Source organism: Fundulus heteroclitus, chromosome 5 (genome assembly GCF_011125445.2).
Source record: "Fundulus heteroclitus isolate FHET01 chromosome 5, MU-UCD_Fhet_4.1, whole genome shotgun sequence".
Taxonomy (NCBI): domain Eukaryota; kingdom Metazoa; phylum Chordata; class Actinopteri; order Cyprinodontiformes; family Fundulidae; genus Fundulus; species Fundulus heteroclitus.
The window spans coordinates 37175565-37197120 of record NC_046365.1 but is presented as its reverse complement, the minus strand read 5'-3'; the positions used below and the strand labels follow the sequence as shown (position 1 = coordinate 37197120).

Below are 21556 nucleotides of genomic sequence, written 5' to 3'. Positions count from 1 at the left end.
TGACATGTGTTGTGAATGGGTGCTATATAAATAAAATAAAGCTGAATTGAAAATTTAACATAAAATTTAACATATTTAAAAAAAATAAAAAAAATCCTTCAATAGGTTTACGTCCTACTGCCACAGTTCAAAAGAGAAAAAAGCTGCAACATATCTCCTTATACATTAAAACAGTCTGCAGGGATGTAATGGATGGATGGATGGATGGATGGATGGATGGAGGCATCCACACAGCATGTTTTATGGAAACAAGGATTTTTCCGTCACCATGTTTTTTTATTTTTGGCTTTTCGTGTGTTGCTTTTACAAAAGTCCAAAATCAATTTCATTGAGATATAAAATACTTTGTAAGCAAAGTGAGAACAATAAAACAAGCTTTTCTGGTGAGGCTGGCTGCCTACCTGTGCTGAGAAGCAGAAGCACCTTCATTGAGAGGAACTCGTCGTAGGTCAGCTGCAGCCGAACAAACTCCTGGCTCACTTGCCTCATGGCCAGACACAGGTCGTACATGGCCGACTGTCGCATGCGCTCCCTGGGAAAGGAAACAGAGTCAAATCAAAGCTTTCTCTGCTTTGTGTTTGAACTTCCTTGCCGTGAGTTACTGTTAGTCCTCGTCAATCCATTTATTTTGTGTTCATTCCCTGATTCTTTTCTGAATTCTTTGCAAATATCTACCTTTTGTATTGCACTTGAAACAAACTAGTTGAGTCCAGTAAAAGTGTATTTCCAGAAAGCACACAGGAGGATCCTGCTTGTCTGGGCTGAGAGCAGAATACCAAATCCCTCCAGATTGCAGAGAGCTGCGTATAGTTTCGCAGCACAGATGCACCTCTTTTTCCAAAGCTGCGGCTACAGAAGACCTTATAACTATCCCTGGTCACCATAGAAACACTTTTAAAGAGGAATCATGTGATCGTTAACTGCAATTACACGCATAAACGTATTTTCTTATCCACTTACGTTCACGTTCACTAAATTATGCATAAAAAAATGCGTCATGCAGTGTATTTACTACGTGTGCATGCTCGTTCTCTCCACTCCTTTTCGCAGATATTTAATCAGTAAAACAATCTTGGTAACACAGAGTCCGCAAAAACAGGAAAGAAAGAGTGGAGGGGATGAAGCGCAAGCCAATGAGAAGTGTGCTGTGCAGATGCCAGGGATTTTCTGGTGCTGCTATAAATCGCCACCACATCAGGAAAAATGTGGTTAGAGTCAAGCCGTTAGCCGTGACTTAAAAAAAAAAAGGTTGCAGTTTTACCCACAACTGTTCTACAGTTTTGCAGTAAAGGTGGGGAATCTGATTCTGAAAACAGCCAGATTAAATGCTGCAGCCTGATTGAAAAAAAATGCCGTGTTGACATTAAGACATCAGGTGCTTTGCAGGATTTTAATGCAACGTAAAGCCAGTAAACTGTGACAGAAAGGAGCTGCTCCCCTGCTCAGCGGGACAACTTTGCAGTGAAGTTTGTGAAAGTCTGACACGGTTTCCTCCCTCCCTTCCTCCCTTTTCTCTTGCTTTCACTGAAATCAATTTTGCTGAATCACTGGCCAAAAATGAGCTGCAGGTTTACAGCAGGAAAGAAAAAAAGAATCCCCAAACAATCATAACTTTTTCTCTGAGTCTGTCCTCCTCTCAGTCTTCAGCTCCTTCTGTTACTGGGGTAAAATATTTATTCTAGCGTACAAAACTTAGGTTAAATAAATAAAACTTTAGTTGAAAAGATTTTTTACAATAAATCTGTGACTAAACAATTAGCAACAGCTAAATATATTGCATTAAAAAGGGATAGAGGTTTGTATGGATATGCAAATAAAGGTGCGTGTAGTGTCCAAGCCCCTGAGTGGGTGGGCAATGTATGTGTTTGACTGACAGCTGAGCAGTAATATAATGTAAATAATATTCCAGTTTCACAGTTTTTTACAGCATAACAGAAATATGTTTACATTTTCATACACTGGAGTGTTATAAATGCAGATTTTCATTAGACTTGTTGCGCCGTGTGCCAGCTATACTCTTGTATTTGGCAGTGAGTAATTCTGAGTTTTAAATTTATTTTCCTAATGATTTGTTATAGTTACTTTTATCAAAAAATGGAAAGGTGGTTGTTGAAGTTATTTCAGCTGATCAATCAAACTGGATGGGAGATTTCCGTAGGCAGCCACCCTCCAATGATTCTGCTATATATTAGGGCTGGGCGATATAGAAAAAAAAACTATATTGATGAAATAGAAATCATATTGATAGATATCCATTATTATCAACAATTTTAAAACATATATTTTAAGTGCATCCCTGGCCAATTTATGCTGTTGCTTTGCAATCTATTCTTAGATACAGAACACACAAACACTGAATTCAAACTCAACCAATTATTTAACCAACTTTTTAACAAAACTGCAAGTGTAAAAAAAAAAAAAAAAACACTCTGAAATCTCTGAAGGGGGCGGAGCTTGGTTCCTGGGTCTACGTTGTGATTGGTTGGAAGGATGTAATGACTGTAATATTAATCTACATGGCTAGAATGCAAAAGGAAGGAAAACTCCTGTCTGCGCTTCTTTACTGAAACCAGGAAATGTATGTGTAAAACCAAACCAGAGGCCAGATAGACCTGAATGCTTTATGACCACTTTTCTTTATGTTTAATTTTATGAGGTCATCTCTGTCTTTTAAAACACATATTTAAATTAAATAAAAGTTGAAAACATTTTCTGAGAGAGAAATCAAAGGCAAAACAGAACGGATGATGCTGTCTTCCTTTGAGGTTATTGTGAAGGGATCCTCCTATTTCTTTAATACTTAGGCTCCCTTGAAATTTGTATTTCAGTTTAACAATTAAATATATTGTCTATTTAGGGAAATGCGTTAAAGCCCAGAGTCAATGTCTGTTAACGTTCTTCAAACACAAGTGGACATTGTTCTCCTACCAGCAGACCGAGTGGGTTTAGTCAAGTTATAGACCCAGTATTCAACTAGAAACAAGACATTCATGCAGAGTAACTCTGCATGAATGTCAGACATTTACAGACATAAAAACAGCAAAAATTAGTAAAAATCCAAATCAGATGAATTCATCTAAGCATACATGTCCACTTTCAGTATCTGTGGAGGTGAAGATTTCTCCTAAAATACATTTTCAAGGATTTAAAGAGGTAATGTTTGAATACTTTGGATATGACTATATAGATAAATTGATAAAATCTTTGACACAAGAACCAGGGTGTAAAAGTCATAACATTAGTAACTGAGGGAAAATGCAGCTTAGACATGACACAGGTTCTGGATAAATACATGGCAAGAAATAGTGTCCTTAAATGATAGGCTGATGGTGACATTGTGCATAAAATCCAGTTTAAAATGGGTTATTTGCAAAACTTTTATATCTGAACACAACACTGCTTTATCGCTTGAGTTTAATATTTTATGTGTGCCAGAATTATTTGTAGGGTAAGATGTTTGAGTAAAGTGGCATAACCGAGAAACAACAGTGATTAAGAAAAACATGATTGTAAAAATAATCAGGTGCTGGGAAACTATGAAAGGAGCTGCTGCAGTACGAGTAAGAACTTTGAAGAACTTCAGAAAGCCTGGAGAAACATTGCTTCGCAGCACTTCAAAGCATATGAAAGTCTGTTAAGTCATCTGAGAGAATGCCACAAAACTCTTAATGAACTGTGGTCCACTTGGCAATTAAATGAGTACCAAGGGACCAGGGGAGCTCTTGTGTGGAAAACAACTGTTGTAAAAATTCACACAGTTATAAAAAAAAGAAGGCACACAGTTTGTGGGTGTGTTTGACAGCAATGTTTGTTCTGCCACTTTTTTATTTATTTATCTGGGACAAGCTGACCTATTGACATTGACTTACACAAGCTATTAGTTAGAGCTTTTAAACGCGACCCAGACTGATCCTCCTCTTCAGCAGAATGCCGTCTACAGAGGTTACGCTTCTCCTCTTTGAGCCATTCCAGAACATTTAAACGACCATCCGCCAAATGTCGCAACTCCAACCAGATTAAAGGCTCGCTAACAGCAGCTTTCCTTTCCACTTGCCCTCCTCTTCACACAGATTAACTCACATCAAGGCGGCTGCTTTTCACCTGTAAAATATTTAATCATCAAAACGAAGCAATTTTTTTTCCCCGTCTTGTGTGAAGTCATACGATTATTCCTTTGCTAACGACATCAGTGTCATTACCACATAACCCATGTCGGTCTGAACAGCTTTCATCAATTTTTAGAGGGAACTTTTGCTCAGATAAGGTTAAGACTTGACATTTGCTGGAATACAAACTATCCCTTTTAGTTATAATTTTTCAGTTTCTCCAATCACGTATAATAAAAAATTATTGAAACATAACCACAAAGATTTAGAGAATTCTCATAACACCAGTAAAAGGCATATGCCCTCAAATGGCACCTGTTGTTCTCATAAAGCTTCAGGTTATCTTCATTTATCTGACTGAGGTCGGACTGAGGAGATCATCAATGGGATGTGTGGCTCAATTTAACTGCACCTGATTATCTGCTTGTGTTTCTCTTTTAGATTGAAGGTAAACATTCCCCTGTGTTATATTTTTTCATGATGCATGTTAATAGAGCAGCAATAAAATCTATGACCAATATTTCTTCCTCAGCGTCTCATAACACCCATGCAGTTTACATCAGGGGGAAACATCGCACAACCGGGCGACAAATGCAAACTGGCTTTCAACCAAGAGATCTTCACCAGTGCCAGAGCAGGATTTGCACCAGGGAGAATGGCACTCATAGGTTTAAAGAAGTTCTGGTCTTAAATATTCCACTTGACTTTTGTCTCGTCAGTCCACCACTCTTCTCATTGTAGTTCGCTGGAGTCCCAAAGCATAAGAAACGGCTTTTAACCCCTTTCCAGACTGATAAATTATAATATAATTCTGTTTCTCCTCTGTTGTTGTATTTCTTTCAGTCTGGCCATGATGTGTTAATTTTTAGGCGACTACATTCTAATCAGGCCTGTGTGTGGTTAGAAAAACGGAGCTCAGTGATTATTTTTTACATAGGGGAAGGTTGCTTTGGACTTCTTTGCCGCTTGGTAAAAGAAATAATAATTTAAAATGTGCTTTTTGTATTTACTGTGTTTATCTTTGTCTAAATTGGTTTGATGATTACGGTGTGACAATAAAGTAATAACAGAATAAATCGTTACTTTTTACAACATTGTATTTGATGTGAATGATTAACACAGTCTAACACTTTAATACTTAGTCTAAAAATGTATTAAAAGTTAATTTATTGTATAGTAAGAAATGGATCCACTGTATAACAGGATAGAAGATTTGGCTCGGCTTGAATGTCATCAACATACAAGGTCAAACGGGTCTCAGCGCTGCCAACTCTAATGCCCTTAATGTCTAATACCTCTTAATTGAGTTTGCTGAGGACTCTAATGCTCAGTGGACAGTGGAGTGCTTGGCAAATTCCACATCCTGCGAGGAATAATTTGGAGTTATTTCAATATTAGGAAAGAATTAAAGGCAAACTGTCTTTTTAAGGGGTAAAACAAAATTACTGAGGAGATCATGATCAATTCTCTATGTAACTGTTGAGATTTATTGTTCATAAAACCAACAACAACAGGGTGAAAGTGTGGTCCTACTCGTTGAAGATGAGATCCGGAGCAAAGTAGAGCATCTGACCATTGGTGTGTTTGTAGGAACGCCAACTGAGGCAGAAGGAGGACAGACACATCCATGAGTACTGGATCAGGGTGATTTGGTCCTCAATGGGCAGGCCCCGGAAACCTAGCACACAAGAAGACCACAATACACACATCATTGGGCAATGTGCTGTTTAAAGGAAGCAAGCAGAACTTAAAAGGTGATCTAATATGAAAAATTAACTTTTTGCACGTTTTTGTATTACCATTATGGTCTATATCACAGCCAAGGACAACCTCCGTTGACATGACAAAAGGAAGCTCTGCTTGGAAAACTACTTACAATACACGGCAGGATTTACTAAAAGACTTCTGCTAAAGGAAAGTTCTGTCCCTACTGTTCTTTAGAAACTGGAAATGCAAGTAATTGATGATTTGTCTTGTGAGTCTTGCATTGCTGTTTGGCAAGAACATGATCTGTCCTTTAGCACAAGCTAACGCTAGCGCTACTGATAGCCTAGGGCAGGGGTGGCCAACTGCGGTCCTCCTGAAACTTTTAGAGGTTTCCCTGGCCCCACACACCTGAATCAAATAGCACAATTAGCTCCTCAGTATGCAGTCAGGTTGTTCAGAGTCCTGCTAATTAACTGATTATTTGACTCAGGCGTGTCAGACCAGGGACACATCTAAAGGTTGCAGGACATCGGCTCTCGAGGATCGGAGTTGGCCACCCCTGCCCTAGGGTGACCGGCAGATTTCCAGGCAAAGTCTTAGTTTTGGACGACCTGTCCACGGCAAAAGCTTTCCCTGATTTTAGCGTTGGAGGAATGACTAAACAATGTGTTTGGAGTGTTATTGCGCTGGCCGAGTAGACGAAGTGAGTTAGCTTGTCGCGTATAACCGCAGCTGTTATGTTAGCCGGGTCGTGCTCCTGTTGAAGGACGGCCCGAGTGGCCGGCTTTATAAAAGAAGAAATACAAGAGCAGAGCGCGAGCTTGGTACCACCAACGGGGAACTGTCCTCTGACATTTTGGTACGTGTGACTCACTTAATTTTGTTTTGAGCTGGGCTAACCCTTGCTGGTTGAGCAGGAGGCCCAGATGGGTCTGACTCAAGATCAAAGATGTAACGTTGTGCATCCCCTGGGAGCCATTTTCACGTGTCTTAAGGTAAACATTGGGATGGGGGCACGGCCAGCTACAGCTTATTTGCATAAAATTAAAAACAACACAAAATAGGCGAAACTGGGCAGGGGAATCTTATTATCTGAGAATGATTTTGTGCAAAAGAAAATCTAATGAACATGTTTGGTATAGCCTATAGACGTATCCCAAATGTTTAAAGGAAGCAGAACAAGTCACCTTTAAAAGTTTGTTAAACACATTTCAAAAACCTTATTTAATTCATTGAATTTGCATGTGAGTTTCTCTAAGTCCGAGCTTTACACACAGTTTATCTTTGCTAAAGTGTGCATATTTGTCCCAGCGTTTTGCTTTGACTTGATAACCAGTGACAAATATTCTCCCATTCTTTTTTTTATGCAAATCCCATTAGGCCTCCGGTTATTGGCGCTTTGTGTATGAAGCTCCAAAAATAGCCAAACAGGAAACTTGCCAAACTCTCAATCAAACTCTGGCAAGAATCTCCTCTTCATGCAAAAGGATAGGCCAAGTGAGGACGCGCAAGCGACTTACAGTGGCTGAGGGAATATTTCCATCTAAATACGTGACAATCTGACTGTTTTTTGAGGGGATTTGTGAAGGAAGGTGCATCAAAGGGCTTGAATACATTTAAAAGACTTGATATACCTTTAAATTTAGCTTGTCGAAGTGTAGAAAGTGTAAAAATGTTGAAAAAGGAGGTGGGTTTTTAAATAATGCAGCTCCAAAACCTGAACAGATCAGCTGTAGGAGAGAATTGCTGCACATTGTGTTGGCAACAGCAGAGCTGGTTCATGCTCCTCTGTGTGTGCTCTGTGCTGCAACATCCAAATCTGAACTGAGGGCAGACCGTGGCATATCTGAAAGTCAAAGGTACTTATTTTGACCCTTCTGTCTCGCTTCTATTTATACTTCCGGATATAGCAAGCAGACACCGTTGGAGGTATCAAATATTTGCAATCCAGCAAATTAAACATGCTCTACCTGTGAGGCACCTTTCCATATGTATACCACTGACTGGGATTTTAGAGGAACTTGTTTATCCCTTTCCAAACATTATTCTCATTCTGGGGTGTGCTTTATCCATAAAATTTAATAAGATCTTCCACACAGACAATGGTGATGTAAATGAGTTCTGTTTGGAAAGCCTGATCGTGACTCTATTTAACGGTGAAATAGGATTCATTTATAATCTTGTTGAGCCTTTGAAGAATATTTTCATGACCTAATATTCAAAATTGAAATTGTGTAGCCTGACGAAATCAGCCGCGCCGCATCATTAATGGATAACAAGCGAAGGTGACGCCATTTTATCTGATGTACTGTGTGCTGCTAAAGTATTCGTGCTACTTGAACTCCCCTGCATTTCATCGCCTTATCACCACAAGCGCCAAAGTTAGACTTTATGTCCGAGACCAACACAAAGCAATGCATAATTATGAATTGGTCGAGAAATAACACATCATTTCCATTTTATTTTACAAAGAAAAGGCTAATAAGCGTGGCAGGATTTGGTTTCAGTCCCTTTTTACACTGATGCCCCAAAATAAAATTCTGTGCAACTCCCTGACTTTAGTAGTCCTCACTGATAAAGCACACTTGGTGGTGACTTAACTTCAGTATAATTGCAGCTGTTCGATGTCATGTGCAGTGTTAGGAGAAAACTAACACCGCAAATGACTCTGAACACACTAGTCCCATGGAGAAGCATGATATTGGCTGCAGCACACTGCAAAAAGGCTTAATTTCAGCAGGTAAATAAGATGATCTACCAATGACATGAGTATTTTGACCCCTAAAATAAGACAGTTAGATATACTGCACTTGAAATAAGATGATGGAGATGAGTTGTTCCTATTTTAAGTGCAAAAATCTTATTCCATTGACAGATCATTCAAATTTGCATGCTCATATCTAGGGCAAATACACTAAGTTCACGACAATTTTACCTAATTTTTGTTCCTTTTCTGCAGTCCATGCTTTCGGAATGACTTTCTTCTAAGTGGAAACGGGCACTGGTCAGAGTAGATTGAAAATGTATGCAGTTAAATACAGGGCAAGACCTTTTAAATACTTTTAGAAGCCTGGAGACTAGGACAGAGGTTCCCCTTCCAGGTGGACAAAGACCCTTAAAAATCAGCCAGAGCAAGAACAGAATGGTTTGGATCAAAGCTTTATTCCTGTGTGCGGATAAGAAATGCTCTCAGTTTGAGATGTTTCGCAAACAAAAGTGGGCAAAACGTTCCAGCCTCAGTTTCCAAAGCTGTTAAAGACATAGCTGAAAAGACGTGTAGCTGTAACTGAATCAAAGGTTATTTCTACAAAGTATTGACTCAGGAGGGCTCAGTGCACATGCTTGTCATTCTCTTGGACTTTTGTACGTAAACACACTTAAGACAACAATGTTCCATCCTTTTCACAGTTGTGTAAAACTTTGGCCCATCACATAACACTCTAATAAACTGCATTGAAGTTTGGGATTGTAAAAAAAATGTGAGGGTAAGGCAATGTGCTGAATTTTCAGCAATATTTTACCTCTCAGAACTTGATTTGATGCATAAAAAATTAATATCTCTATAGTAACAATTAAATATTTCATCCCATGAGTGACCACTAACCAGATTTAATGCCACATTTTAATCGTATCGGGATTTATGACATTTTTACCCTAATGTGGAAGTGTTTCTATAATACATTTAACGAAATATCTAAATCTAAAACATATTACAATCCAAAATCCATCTGCACATGTTAGATACAATCTAAAAAAAACTCAAATTAACAATCTTTCTGCTAATCCATGTATAAAAGTGACATTTAGACCTCTTCTTGGTCACTAACCTGGAAGTACTTTGGCCCACTTCACCATGCGTACCATCTGCTTTCCAGCCAGGCGGTTGAGACTGGACAGCAGGTGGTCGGTTGTGTCCGGCTGAGCGTTGTCATAGCCAGAGTACACCTCTTCGGGCTCAATCAGCTCCAGCACGCTGCAAATGGAGGGCGGCAGAAAAGGTGTGACTACCCCAGGCCCGTGGGGCACCAGGGCACTGGCAGCGCTGGCATTCAGCTCCTTCTCCGAGGACAGGTAACCGCCTCCAACACCACCTGTGGCAATCTGGCCATCTTTGGAGCTCTGCAGGTCCTCGTTAACTCCCTTCAGTTTTAACTTCTTAGACTTCCGTGCTGTGGGGAACAAAACAACCCAATTAACGGAGAATGTATGGCTGTATTTCTTAATCCGGGTTTATAATTACAAGACAGGGGCTATTTTATATAATAAAATATAACATAGCCCCTGACATAATAAACCATCGAAATATCAATAAATGTGGACTTATTATTTTTATAATTATCTAATTTGACTTTATTTCTCTCATACAGTTCATGTTCTTCCAGAAAAAAGTCACTTTGTTTCTTGCATATAAAATTACAAAATATGAAAAGTATTAACAAAACATAAAAGCTGTAAACATTTATGCAAGGCAAGGCAAGGCAAGGCAAATTTATTTATATAGCACAATTCAGTACAGAGACAATGCAAAGTGCTTTACATGATTAAAATATGGGGGAAAAAAACAGAATAATAGCAAGTCAAACAGTCGAACAGTCAATGGCAATTTTAAACAAATGTGTTTTTATCTTGATTTAAAAGAACTCAGGCTTTTCGCACTTTTACAGTTTTCTGGAAGTTTGTTCCAGATAAGTGGTGCATAGGAACTAAATGCTGCTGAGAATGAGGCTCATATAATTTTTCAGTTCATGCTATGGATTTATTTGTTATCTTGCAGTGAGAATAAAAGCAACAGCAATTCGTAATATTGATGTATAAAAAGGAGAGGCGGTGTAACGCGGTGCAGCAGCAGCAAGCGATAAATGGAAGAATATCAGCTCATTCTTGGTATGCTGGGTTATTTAGGTTGCACAGCTTAATCAAAGTTTTGCAGTGTCCACGCATACAATGGTCATCTACTTTAATTTCTCCTTCCCATCATCTTCTACCAAATGGGAATAATTGAAGTTCTTAAATTAGCAGTTAAAACATTCAACCTTATAATCCTGAAACTATGAAACAGAAAAATCTTAATGAGCCTTTCCATTGTTTTCAAACTTTAAATTTAAAAACACATTTTTCTGAAGCAAAAAGAGCCCTTTGAGTCATGCAAACAGGAGGGATGATGACTTTGCCTCCATAACAGATTGCTAATGGTTGGCAAGACCGAAAATACTGTGTAGAATGAATTGTGTGTTTAGTGGCAACACAGAAAAAGGACGAAGAGAACATTTTTTGCTGAGATAAACAAGTAAAAAGGACATATTTAACCTCGTCCACCAAAAATAGGATATTGTTAGAAACACCTTTAGATCCAGCAAATCAAAACCGTTTGAACAACAAATTTAAGGGGAATGATTTAAGGGATAAAGACACAAGACAGCGCCTGTTGCTGTTAGGACAGATAGCCAAGCGAGGGACTCAACAGCATGAGCATCAACACCACCACAGCTGTTGTTTATGAGCATCAGGTAAAATAATGGTTTCTTTTTACAAGAAATCAGCTGAAGCAGCCCTCATTGTTCTCCGTATGCATATTGAAATCATTCAGTTGTGGTCTATAAAGTGTAACTGCAATGCTTTGTTCTGAGTTCCTCGTCCTTGTTGCCCCACAGCCCCTATTTGGCCCTTGTTCTAAGTTGCATCTGAGAGCAACTTGTTTTGGTGCTGTCTCTTTAAATGTAAATGAGGCACTTCACACCCCGCCCCCCTCCAGGTCGCAGAGCATCCCACTCCACCCCATTCGGCCATATTTGCAGTATGCTCAGAGACAGTGTAATGAATTGTGCGGAGTAACACACCAAACTACTGGACATTTTCACTTATCCACTTGTAGCTTCGGCATCTTTCAGCTTGGACTACAAAGGTTTGGCCAAAAAAATAAAAAAAATAAAAAAAATGTTGGATCCACGAAATTGGTAAGCCAGAAGTCCATGACCTTGTTTAGCAGCTCTGAAGCAAAAATTGTAATAGAAAATACAGAAAACTGAACTGAACAACATTAAATTAAGGGCTAAAAAAGTGGATTTTGCATGATATGTCCCCTTTAAGTTACTATGTAATTGTTTCTCTTTAAATCTCTGATGTGAATTACAAGCAGACTTGGAACACCTCCAAGCTCTTTCCATATTTCAGTATGGTGCTGGTTTGTTATGTCTCAGAGCTACCGCTCTCAGAACACATTTCTCCTGACTTCTTCCTCCTAGTTGGATAATTCACAATAAATAAATAAATCTTCACGTTATCAACTCAAATAGAGCTCTGCACTTTACTATTACTACTTTCCACTTGGGTGGCTACTGTTCTCATGAATTGACGCCCTTGTTTCTTATTGGATGCATTACATCCAATAAGAAAAAAAAGAGATACTGTCAAAGTTAAGATAACCGAGGAAGGAACTAAACTGCAAAGAAACGCAGTTGTAGAGCCTTTTTAAACCAAGATTGAATGCTTCCACTTCTAAAAACATCTGTAATGTTTCCCCTTTGTTTCTGTAATGTTTTTCTTTACAATTTGATTTTTTTCTGTTCATGCACACCACTTTGAATCATCTTGTTACTGAAAATTGCTTTATAAATAAACTTGCCTTCCTAACTAATCTCTATGACTCCGTAATTGTCTAAGTCTTCAATTTGTCATCCAAACTGCAACTGACTTAAAATGTTTTTATACAAATTCTTTCAACACAGTCAAGAGACGTAGTTGATATAATTTAAAAAATATATATATCGTAGTGCAACAATAGACAAAATAAGGATTCAGATAAAGTCAAAGAAATTCATTTGAAAATTTACCAGAACAGCAATAAAAACACTGGCTACTAATAATACTTTTATAGACAGCCGGTCATAGTTTCAAAGTGACTAAAATGATCCATCGCAGCTATGTGACACTCTCTTCTTGAGTCCCGCCACTCTCCGGCACATTTTACTTAAAAAGTTTTTTTTTTAAAAGGAAACTTTATTGAGTCGACAACCCTTGGCTCTCACTCACAGCTCATTTCCTGCCCCATTAACAGGAACAGTAGCTTGTTAAAATTATCAATAAAAAGTTTTATATTAAATACCCTGGAGTCAAATCAATTACCTGTTTTAATGTCAGCTCATGATTAAAATACATTCTTTTTAAACATATTTTGAACTTTATTTTTTCTCTCTAATTGAATTCATTACGTTTGCCCGCGATGTTTTGTTATCACGCATCAAAAATGACACACACCAATTAAATCTATAGAGAAATGGTGCCCCCCGTAACAATGTGATTCTGGCACTGACGCAAGAGTTTACAATTCAATAATGTGTGATAAATGAAAGATATCATTAAATGGTTGGACATTATTATTTGGGTATTTAATTTTAATGGTAGTTCAACAGCTTCACTGATTACGGCTCTCCAAAGACGACCCAAAGGGACCATTTGTGCCATCTATTAACAGGGCCAAGGATATCACAGCTGGAATTTAGATGCAGAAGGTCCAATATTCTTGAATTTATCCATGTTTTAAAACACATTTTTATACAGTGATGGATATAGAAATGAATCTAGCTAAAAATAATAATAAATGCTTTGTGGTCTTTAACTGTACCATTTGCACTCCTCTATAAGACAGCCACCGTTTCCCACAAAATGTTCTTTTTTTTTTTTTTTTTTTTACCCTAGTCCACTAAGTTTTTTGGTCATTCAGTCTTCATCAATATTTTCAGCTCTTCAGCTCTTCCAGTGTGGGATTCAGTTCAATTAAATTCAGGTAAATGTTTTTTTATATGGGGCCAACTCACAACACATGTCATCTCAAGGCACTTTACAAAGTCTAATTCAATCATATCATACAGATTTGTCAAAAGGTTTCCTATCTGAGGAAGATGAACATATCTACATCTTCTGCAGCAGTACCAGGTGGTAATTTTCACTGCTTGGTTGAGTGTAATCAGACTTTCAATCACTTTGAATCCTTAGTTGTTGTTGGTTTAACTGTACAGACTTACAGGCAACAAAAATATGGAGAACACAGTTCACCCAAGACTCTTGTTATCTCAGGCTAAATATATTGTATGATACAGTGGATATGAAAGTATTTGTATCCCTGTTAAAATGTCATGTTTTTCTGACGTACAATGAGGAAGACGGATGAAGGCATAAAAAATATCTTCAGAACTTTTTATCACCTTCAATATGACCTTTGAATCCAGATATAATATACTCCGTATAGAAAGACACATGAACCTTTTTTTTTCTTCCTCACTATCTGACATTTAATCAGAATATACTTATTTGTGATTTTGAAATGATTTTCCAGAATTACACATTTCAGCTAACACATAGAATATTATGAGAGAATTACTTTTCTTAAAGTTTCTTTGAATTCCGATGTACATAAAACTTTATAATTATTTGTTAGAATTCCCCTTTAAACACAGTGGCTTCAGGCTAACATTTTTGGGTAAACTTACACCTCCTGACAGAACTGTTGTAACTCAGTCAGGGTTTTCAGGCCTGCTCTGGGTTGTCAACGGGATGCTGCGGCACGACTTTTATCTGGCATTTGAAAGTTGAGCACATTGCCCTTCCTGTCAGTGGCTGCCCAATCCTTTCAGGATTCATTTTGAAAATCCTTCATTTGCTTCTATGGATCTGCACGGCCCCATTTCTTTGAACTGTTGCAGCTTTATACGCTTTTTATGCTCTTCGCTGTACCTATGATTTAGAGAAGATTGTTCTTTTTCTGTTGCAGCTCACAGAGTGTGGATCAATGTAATTAAAGTGTTTAGATTTTTTTATGTTTTACTTATTTAATTGTACAGCACTTTCATACCGTGTTGGTTGTCTAAAGTGGACTCCAAAATATTGACCTTATTGTACTTAAGCCATTTTGGAACTAATCTGGCAGTAATTATTGATCAAAAGCATTTTCCATATATCTTGATTAAGTAGCAGTGTTAAAAGACCTTCCTTCTAAATGAAACATACATGCCTGGCTACAATCTCCCAAAACTAACAAAAGTCCTGACATCTTAACAGGAATATAGATACTTTCTATCCATTTCGTCAGCCATTAGTCTGGGCAGACTTTTTTTTCCACTATGAAATTAAAATTTAAGATTTGAATACAATGCCATTTCTCCTCGAACTTGTTAACTGCTGAAGTATTAAAACACTATTAAAAATAAAGTTAGTTATCAAACATGAAGTTGCCATCAATGTATGATTTACAAAAAAAATGTGCTAATAAAGTAATCAAAATTTAATTATGTTTTCATTTTGAGACGTGATGATTAGGCTCCTGAAAAAAAAATATTGAATTAATTTATGCTGATATTTTAATGTTTAATTAATTTAATTAATTGATTAATTAATTAATCAATTGATAGTAAATTGATCTCCATGTTGTGTGTATATTTTACTCAGTCGTCATTTGCTGTTATTCAGACATTATTCTGAATCATAAGAGTTAGATCACAAAATATTTTCCTATCGGTAGTTCTAGATGAAGACTAGTAGCATAAAACAACATAAACTACAGGAATATACTGCTATTTGATCATTTTATAGTTATCTAATTAACAATATACTGTTGAGTTCTGGGTTGTGGGTTTCTTTTTTTTCCTTTTTTTTTTTTACAGAGGCTTTCTGATGACTGACTGGGACAACTGGTGGCACAGTGAAACTAATCATGTCTTTGGTATTGCTTTGCTGCTTTAGAAACCATTGCAATCCTCTTCTTTCAGGCTAGTAATATTATCAGCTGAAGATACTGTAGTGTCCACTGTAGGAACTTTTTCAGGAACCAAGGTAGTTTTTCCTGCTTTTGCCCTTTCCCACTGCAGAAACTAGTATAAAATCAAATCAGAGTACCGTAGGAGAAATCTAATCCAGACAAACGGCCCTGGCAGGGAGGCGGACCTTTTAGAGTGGGAGGATGATAAGCTTTTATTACTGGTTGAATATCTCCAGCATTTTGTTTCAATCATCTCCCAGTTTTTACACTTATGCAGTTCAAATTACACAACAGGAGCTTTGTATTTTTGTTTGCAAACAACCTTTATACCCAGCCAGACATCTCTGTGCTTTGATAAAATCTTCTAACCTTAGTGAATATATTTCATTAAAGAACTTTTGGCCCCTTCGTGTAGGTAAAGGGTGTAATTATATTATCAAAGACTTCTTGAGAAATTTTAACAAGTAAAGTCAGAATATTTCAGAATATTTATGTTCTAACATGTAGATTAAAGAAATTCCAAGTCCTATGGCTCAAGTACTAAGAAATTGTAATAAATTATCTCCTTATAGTATATAGCAGGTTGCAATTCAGATAAGAGCTGCTGTTTTCCTGTTCTCTCATATTCAGGAGCCAGGATGGGCATAGTTTATTTAAAGGTGCATAGCCACGTTATTTTACTTTGTTATTTATTTATACATCAGTAGCTCACTCTGGTTGCATACAAAGTTTTAATGAAAAATCATCACGTCCTGCTGGCGTTTTAGTTGTTATTTTGGTGTTTTATACTTTGTTTTTGATCAGTTAGTTAGTGAATAAAGCCTTTCGTGTTTATTTATGATTTTAACGGAAGTACGTACTGCCCATGTGTGGCAGGGGATAAAACAAGGAAGCGGCTAACGGCTATTAGCATCTCCCAGCGAAACAATGAAGAATAGTCCAAGATCTAGTGAAAAGAAGCGCATATAAATATGATTCCAAGAGGGAAAAGACTGGAATATCACTGGCATTTCATTATGACAGTTTGTGTTCACTGAAGCGGACGTTACACCTACTGAGGCTCACATGTGACGCAAAGTTGACTGACATGAGTAAATGTTCTGATATGAGGCTCTTAAGGATGCTGTTAGATCGTTGTATTTAATTAATAACGGTTGTCCTTCAATCACACAGAGCTGCTGCTTTACTGTGAGACATTGCAGAGGGTCAGGCTCAGTCAGGTATTATTTAATTTTAATTTATTAATTAAGCAAACCGACATCATGATTGTTCTGCGCCGGTAGATGGCGCCACATCTGTTTATATCTGTTAATCCCGCCCGAGAGCAAATTCTTTTTCGGCACAAAATTGACCATCAAAACACTATCAAGGTGGAGGCTTGGTGTATATAACTTTATTTTATCATGATCAACTGTTTTTTGTCTTTTTTTTTTTTGTAAGCATATTACGTGGTTATATACTTTTAAATTTCATGCCACCTATACATTTCCAAAGTTTGAAATACGCTTTTAAACCATAACCACCATTAAACAATTTGTTATAAATACTTAATTGCTCTGATATTCCTGTTTTTAATTCTGGACAATGGAAGGTCACCCAGGAAATGGTGTAGGTATATAAAAAGGGAAGTTAATTTCTAGAAGAAAAATGTTCAGCTACTTATAGCTGAGCTATGAACTTACATTTAGTGTTATTTTATATGATATAGTTTTTCCCTCCAAATCTTTTTCAACCAGTGTATTTTTTGTCCTGAAACACAACACTGAGCCTTTCCTCTAAGCTTCATCAGCAAACATTGCATATAGTACAGTCGGTGTGTGTTGTGCTCAGATTTATACTCATGAACATCCAATGAGTCAGCACGTCTGGGCCTCCTGTGACTACAGCCAGACCTACTTTTCCTCGTCTATCATTCCCTATCACCGGCTCAAGGTACCTCAAGTGTCGGCATGTGACAGAGCAAATCTGAAATTCGAAGAGCTCACCTCCAAGGTTCATCCCAGCCTGAAGACACTTCCGTACGCGACAGGCCGGGCAGTTTTTCCTTCGGATCTTATCAATGATGCAGTCATTTCTCCCTGCGCACAGGTAGTTGTGCTGACCTGCAAGGATAAAAAAGACCTTAAGAGTTGGGACCACACATAATGCATCAATAAAAAACACAACAAAAATAACACAACTGTGGTATTTGAAAAGCATGTAGACGTTTTACCTTAAATTGAAAACAAAAAACAACGTAAAATATCGGAAAATTCCTGAACATCCTGGTGAAAATAGGGAAAACTGTGTTTATTTTCTCATGCAGCCTACTGTATTTATGACTACTAGTGTGTTATACAGCAAATAGCATGAGGGATTTGGTGGGCGCAGGGCACTGGATGCAGCTCGACTATTTCTGACAGTGATGCTAACATGGCGAGAATCCCTCCAGCCTCCTGCCTAGCCCTTAGCTAAACCCAATGATCTCCCATTTCAGAGTGCTTCCTTCCGCTCCACTAGCTCTTCACTGTACAGCTCCCCTCCTCCTCGTCCTCCTCCTCTTTTCACTCGTCTTCTCCTCTATAGCTGCGTCTCTCAATCCCTTTTTTTTCCCACACGTCCGCCAGCCTCTGAGCACCGTACACCCACACACAGGCATGCTCCTGCCTAGGCACAAACACAGTCATTCAGCCACAAATGCATACATGCATGAACACACACACACATGCACGCAGGCACTCATGCACACACACACACAACCATTCTCGTTTAAAAAATAAAGTGAGGACTGCACCTTGACTTCCATTCATCTTCAAGCCTTTCTATGGGCTAACCCTGACCCTAACCTTTACATAATTGACATCTTGGTGCTAAACCTAATCCCTAGTCCAGAAAAAAAGTGAGGACCAAAAAAGGTTCTCACTTTATAGCTAAGTCCTCGCTTTACTAGTAAAACAAGCGAAAAATGTTCTCGCTCAGCTGAAAGTACAACAGACACACACACACACACATATATGTATGTATATATATATATATATATATATATATATATATATATATATATATATATATATATATATATATATATATATATATATCTGTTAAATGAAATAATACACACACACACATTGCAGCTGAGACTGAAAGGCACACAGCCGTATTGTGACCCCTGTGACCCCCAATGCAATGCTTACTCTCCCCAGGCTTTAGGTTGACATTGTGTTAACATTTGCTGTATAAATGTGTGCATGTTAATAAGTCCCTTCCTGTGTGCTTACTTTTCTAACTTAGAACGTTTTTTTTTGTTTGTTTGGTTTTTGTCCATGTATTCAGCATGTTTGTTTGCTTACTTGCAGTTGACTGCAAAGAAGACAGTCTGTGAATTATCCTTATGATCTACGTGATGGGATGTACGTTTTTTGTGTGCAGGACCGAGCAGAAGTTGTTTTCTGAGCTAGCAGGAGCAGTGCGCAGTGTGTCTGTCTGGCTGCTGCCAAAAGCCAAGGAACCGAGCTGCAGGAGGAGAGGCAGCAGCTGTAGCCCCACCACTATTTCTGGCTAAATCACATGACCGTTACATAAGCCCATTTTTCTTGCTCTAAAAAACAGTAAACTGCGACACAGGAAACACAACGCAGCCGTATCCTTCGCCACCTCCCCCCCTCCTGTGCACTTAGAAACACATACACATGCACTCGGATAGGCCAGAATGGGAATTCTGAAAAACTCCAAAGCTTTCCATGTCAACTGAATTTGCTCACTCCTGTGAGTCTTGTCAATTATTGTCAGAGTGAAATGCACTGAAAGAGCCCAAGTCAAACTGTGGCTCTTTGGATGGGAAATGTGTTCGGCTGTGGGTGTATCTGACAGGAATTTGGTTATTTATTCACTGTGTTTGCATGCACTCACGCTGCCTGTTTACCTCTGAATATATGCATTTGCCTATCAATCCTGCAAGTGGCTGCCGTACAGACAAGCGATACATTTTCACTGTCGCTCAGAAAAAATGAGCAAAATTGTTTTTCAATGTTTTCTTTTTAGGATAACAATATTAACTGCTTTCATACATACAACTTAACGTACACACTTTTTTTTTTTAATAATGCCCCTATTACACTATTGGTGCACAATGAAGAGCAGCTTTTAGTAAAAAAAAAAAAAAACACTTTTGGTGCATTAGATGTGTAATTTAATAATCAGCTAAAATTAGACTGCTACAGACCTTTATGTAGAAAAAATAAAAAATCATGAGCCTCTTAAGCCACAACTCTGAGAAGCTGAATATGTAAATTATTAATAGCTACAGAATCGTCCCAAGTGCCATTCAAACAACCGGTAGTAACATTACTGATTCTCATGTTACACTATGCAGGTGCTCATTGTGCGATAGTAAACATCCAACTCTTCTTGTGATGCTAAATGATTGCAGTGAAGACAACTGGCACCCTTTGACCAACGTTCGGATTAATTCCTTGTTTGACCTGTTGGGTGCACTATTGGAACTCCTTGGCTCATTAAGTAGGGAAAAAATATGTCATCTGGGACACTGATGACTGAATTTTAACACCGTTCTTCTCCATGCACATACGCTATACAAAAGAGAGGCACATCAAAAGCTACACTGGTGCTGCTACAGCAAACACTTCATTTACTCACATTTTCCTTGTCCACATATTACTAAGGAAACTTCCTTTAGATATCAGAAGATAAAACAGCTACTGAATTGTGAGCAGCACTTGTCCAATTCACAAAGCAGCAGAGGATGCCATGGGAAAACGGCTGTTCAATGTCTGTTCACCGGTTCACAGAGCCGTTCCACCACGTAGCCATCCTGACGCTAACTGCTAGCCTAACAGGTAAGTTCACTCTGTATCTCCAGGTGATGTTCAAAAACAACAATGCAGATGTTTCATGTGTACTTGTGTGTACTCGCGTCGATAAATAATCCATGCGGTTTGAGGGAAGAACATTAGCACAAGAAAGCAGTAGCATCAGTGTTTCGTGCAGATCAGCTCTGAGCTGTGCTAAGCAATTCTCTCGCTAAGCTCATCTTCAGACATTTTTGAATACAGATGTATTAACATAATCAGATTTTATTTAAAACAGGAAAACAAAAAAATGTGTTCTCCTTCTGCTAAAAAAAGTATTAGCTCTTACTGCTATCACAGTGTATCAGTAACTAAGGCTACGTTCACACTGCAGGTCTTAACGCTCAATTCCGATTTTTTTTGTGAAATCGGATTTTTTTGCGTGGTCCTTCACGTTTTCAAATATATGCGACTTGTATGTGATCTCCTGTCTGAACTGAATGCGTTCAAACTAAGTGTCCCGCATGGGCACTCGAGGACGCGATGACGTCACACATAGCAAGCGTCCTCAGTGTTTGCGGAGGTAAACATGGATTATAATGCTGGCACGCATTTTGCGGTCATTAATTTATTTTCTAACCAGAGTTTTCCCTCCATTGACTGCTCTTCTTATTGTAGTCCGCTATGGGTGTCGTCTTTCTTCCCGCTTCTGCATAGCAGGATGCAGAATAGTGAAGTTTGTCGAGTATCTGTGACGTACAGGTCAGATAAATGCGACCCGGCCGTACAGACACAGGTCACATTTGAAAAGATCAGATACGTATCGGATTCAGGACCACATATCCCAGTGGCCTGGGTCGCATTTGAAAAAAATCAGATCTGTGTCGTTCAGACTGTCATAAAAAGATCAGATACAGGTCGCATATGGGCAAAAAAAAAAAAATCAGAATTGGGTCACTTCAGGCTGCAGTGTGAACGTAGCCTTATTTACCTTTGTTTCAGTTCTGATTCATAAACTCGTACAACAACATAGAACATACACCAAACTAAATGTAGCTGTCTTAGTAGAGCTTATTGGCTGTTCCACTCTATATGGAACAACTTAAATGCACACAGTGGATATTAAGTTGCTAATTAGTCAAGCTATCTGCTTGGATAGCCACCATGAATTCGCCTGCTTTTAACAGACAGGCGGCTTTGCAGCT

General features: G+C 38.2%; 1 protein-coding gene across 2 annotated transcripts in view; it reads right to left on the bottom strand.

The window, feature by feature from the left end:
• Positions 1 to 21556, bottom strand: part of nr3c2 (nuclear receptor subfamily 3, group C, member 2) — a 115982-nt gene that overhangs the window by 20051 nt on the left and 74375 nt on the right. For both annotated transcript variants that reach the window (XM_012862898.3, XM_021316602.2), the window contains 4 exons: positions 17550 to 17666; positions 9641 to 9982; positions 5640 to 5784; positions 402 to 532 (listed from right to left, as the gene is read on the bottom strand). In XM_012862898.3, the coding sequence (XP_012718352.2) occupies positions 402 to 532; positions 5640 to 5784; positions 9641 to 9982; positions 17550 to 17666 (735 nt within the window). The remainder of the gene's footprint in view (positions 1 to 401; positions 533 to 5639; positions 5785 to 9640; positions 9983 to 17549; positions 17667 to 21556) is intronic.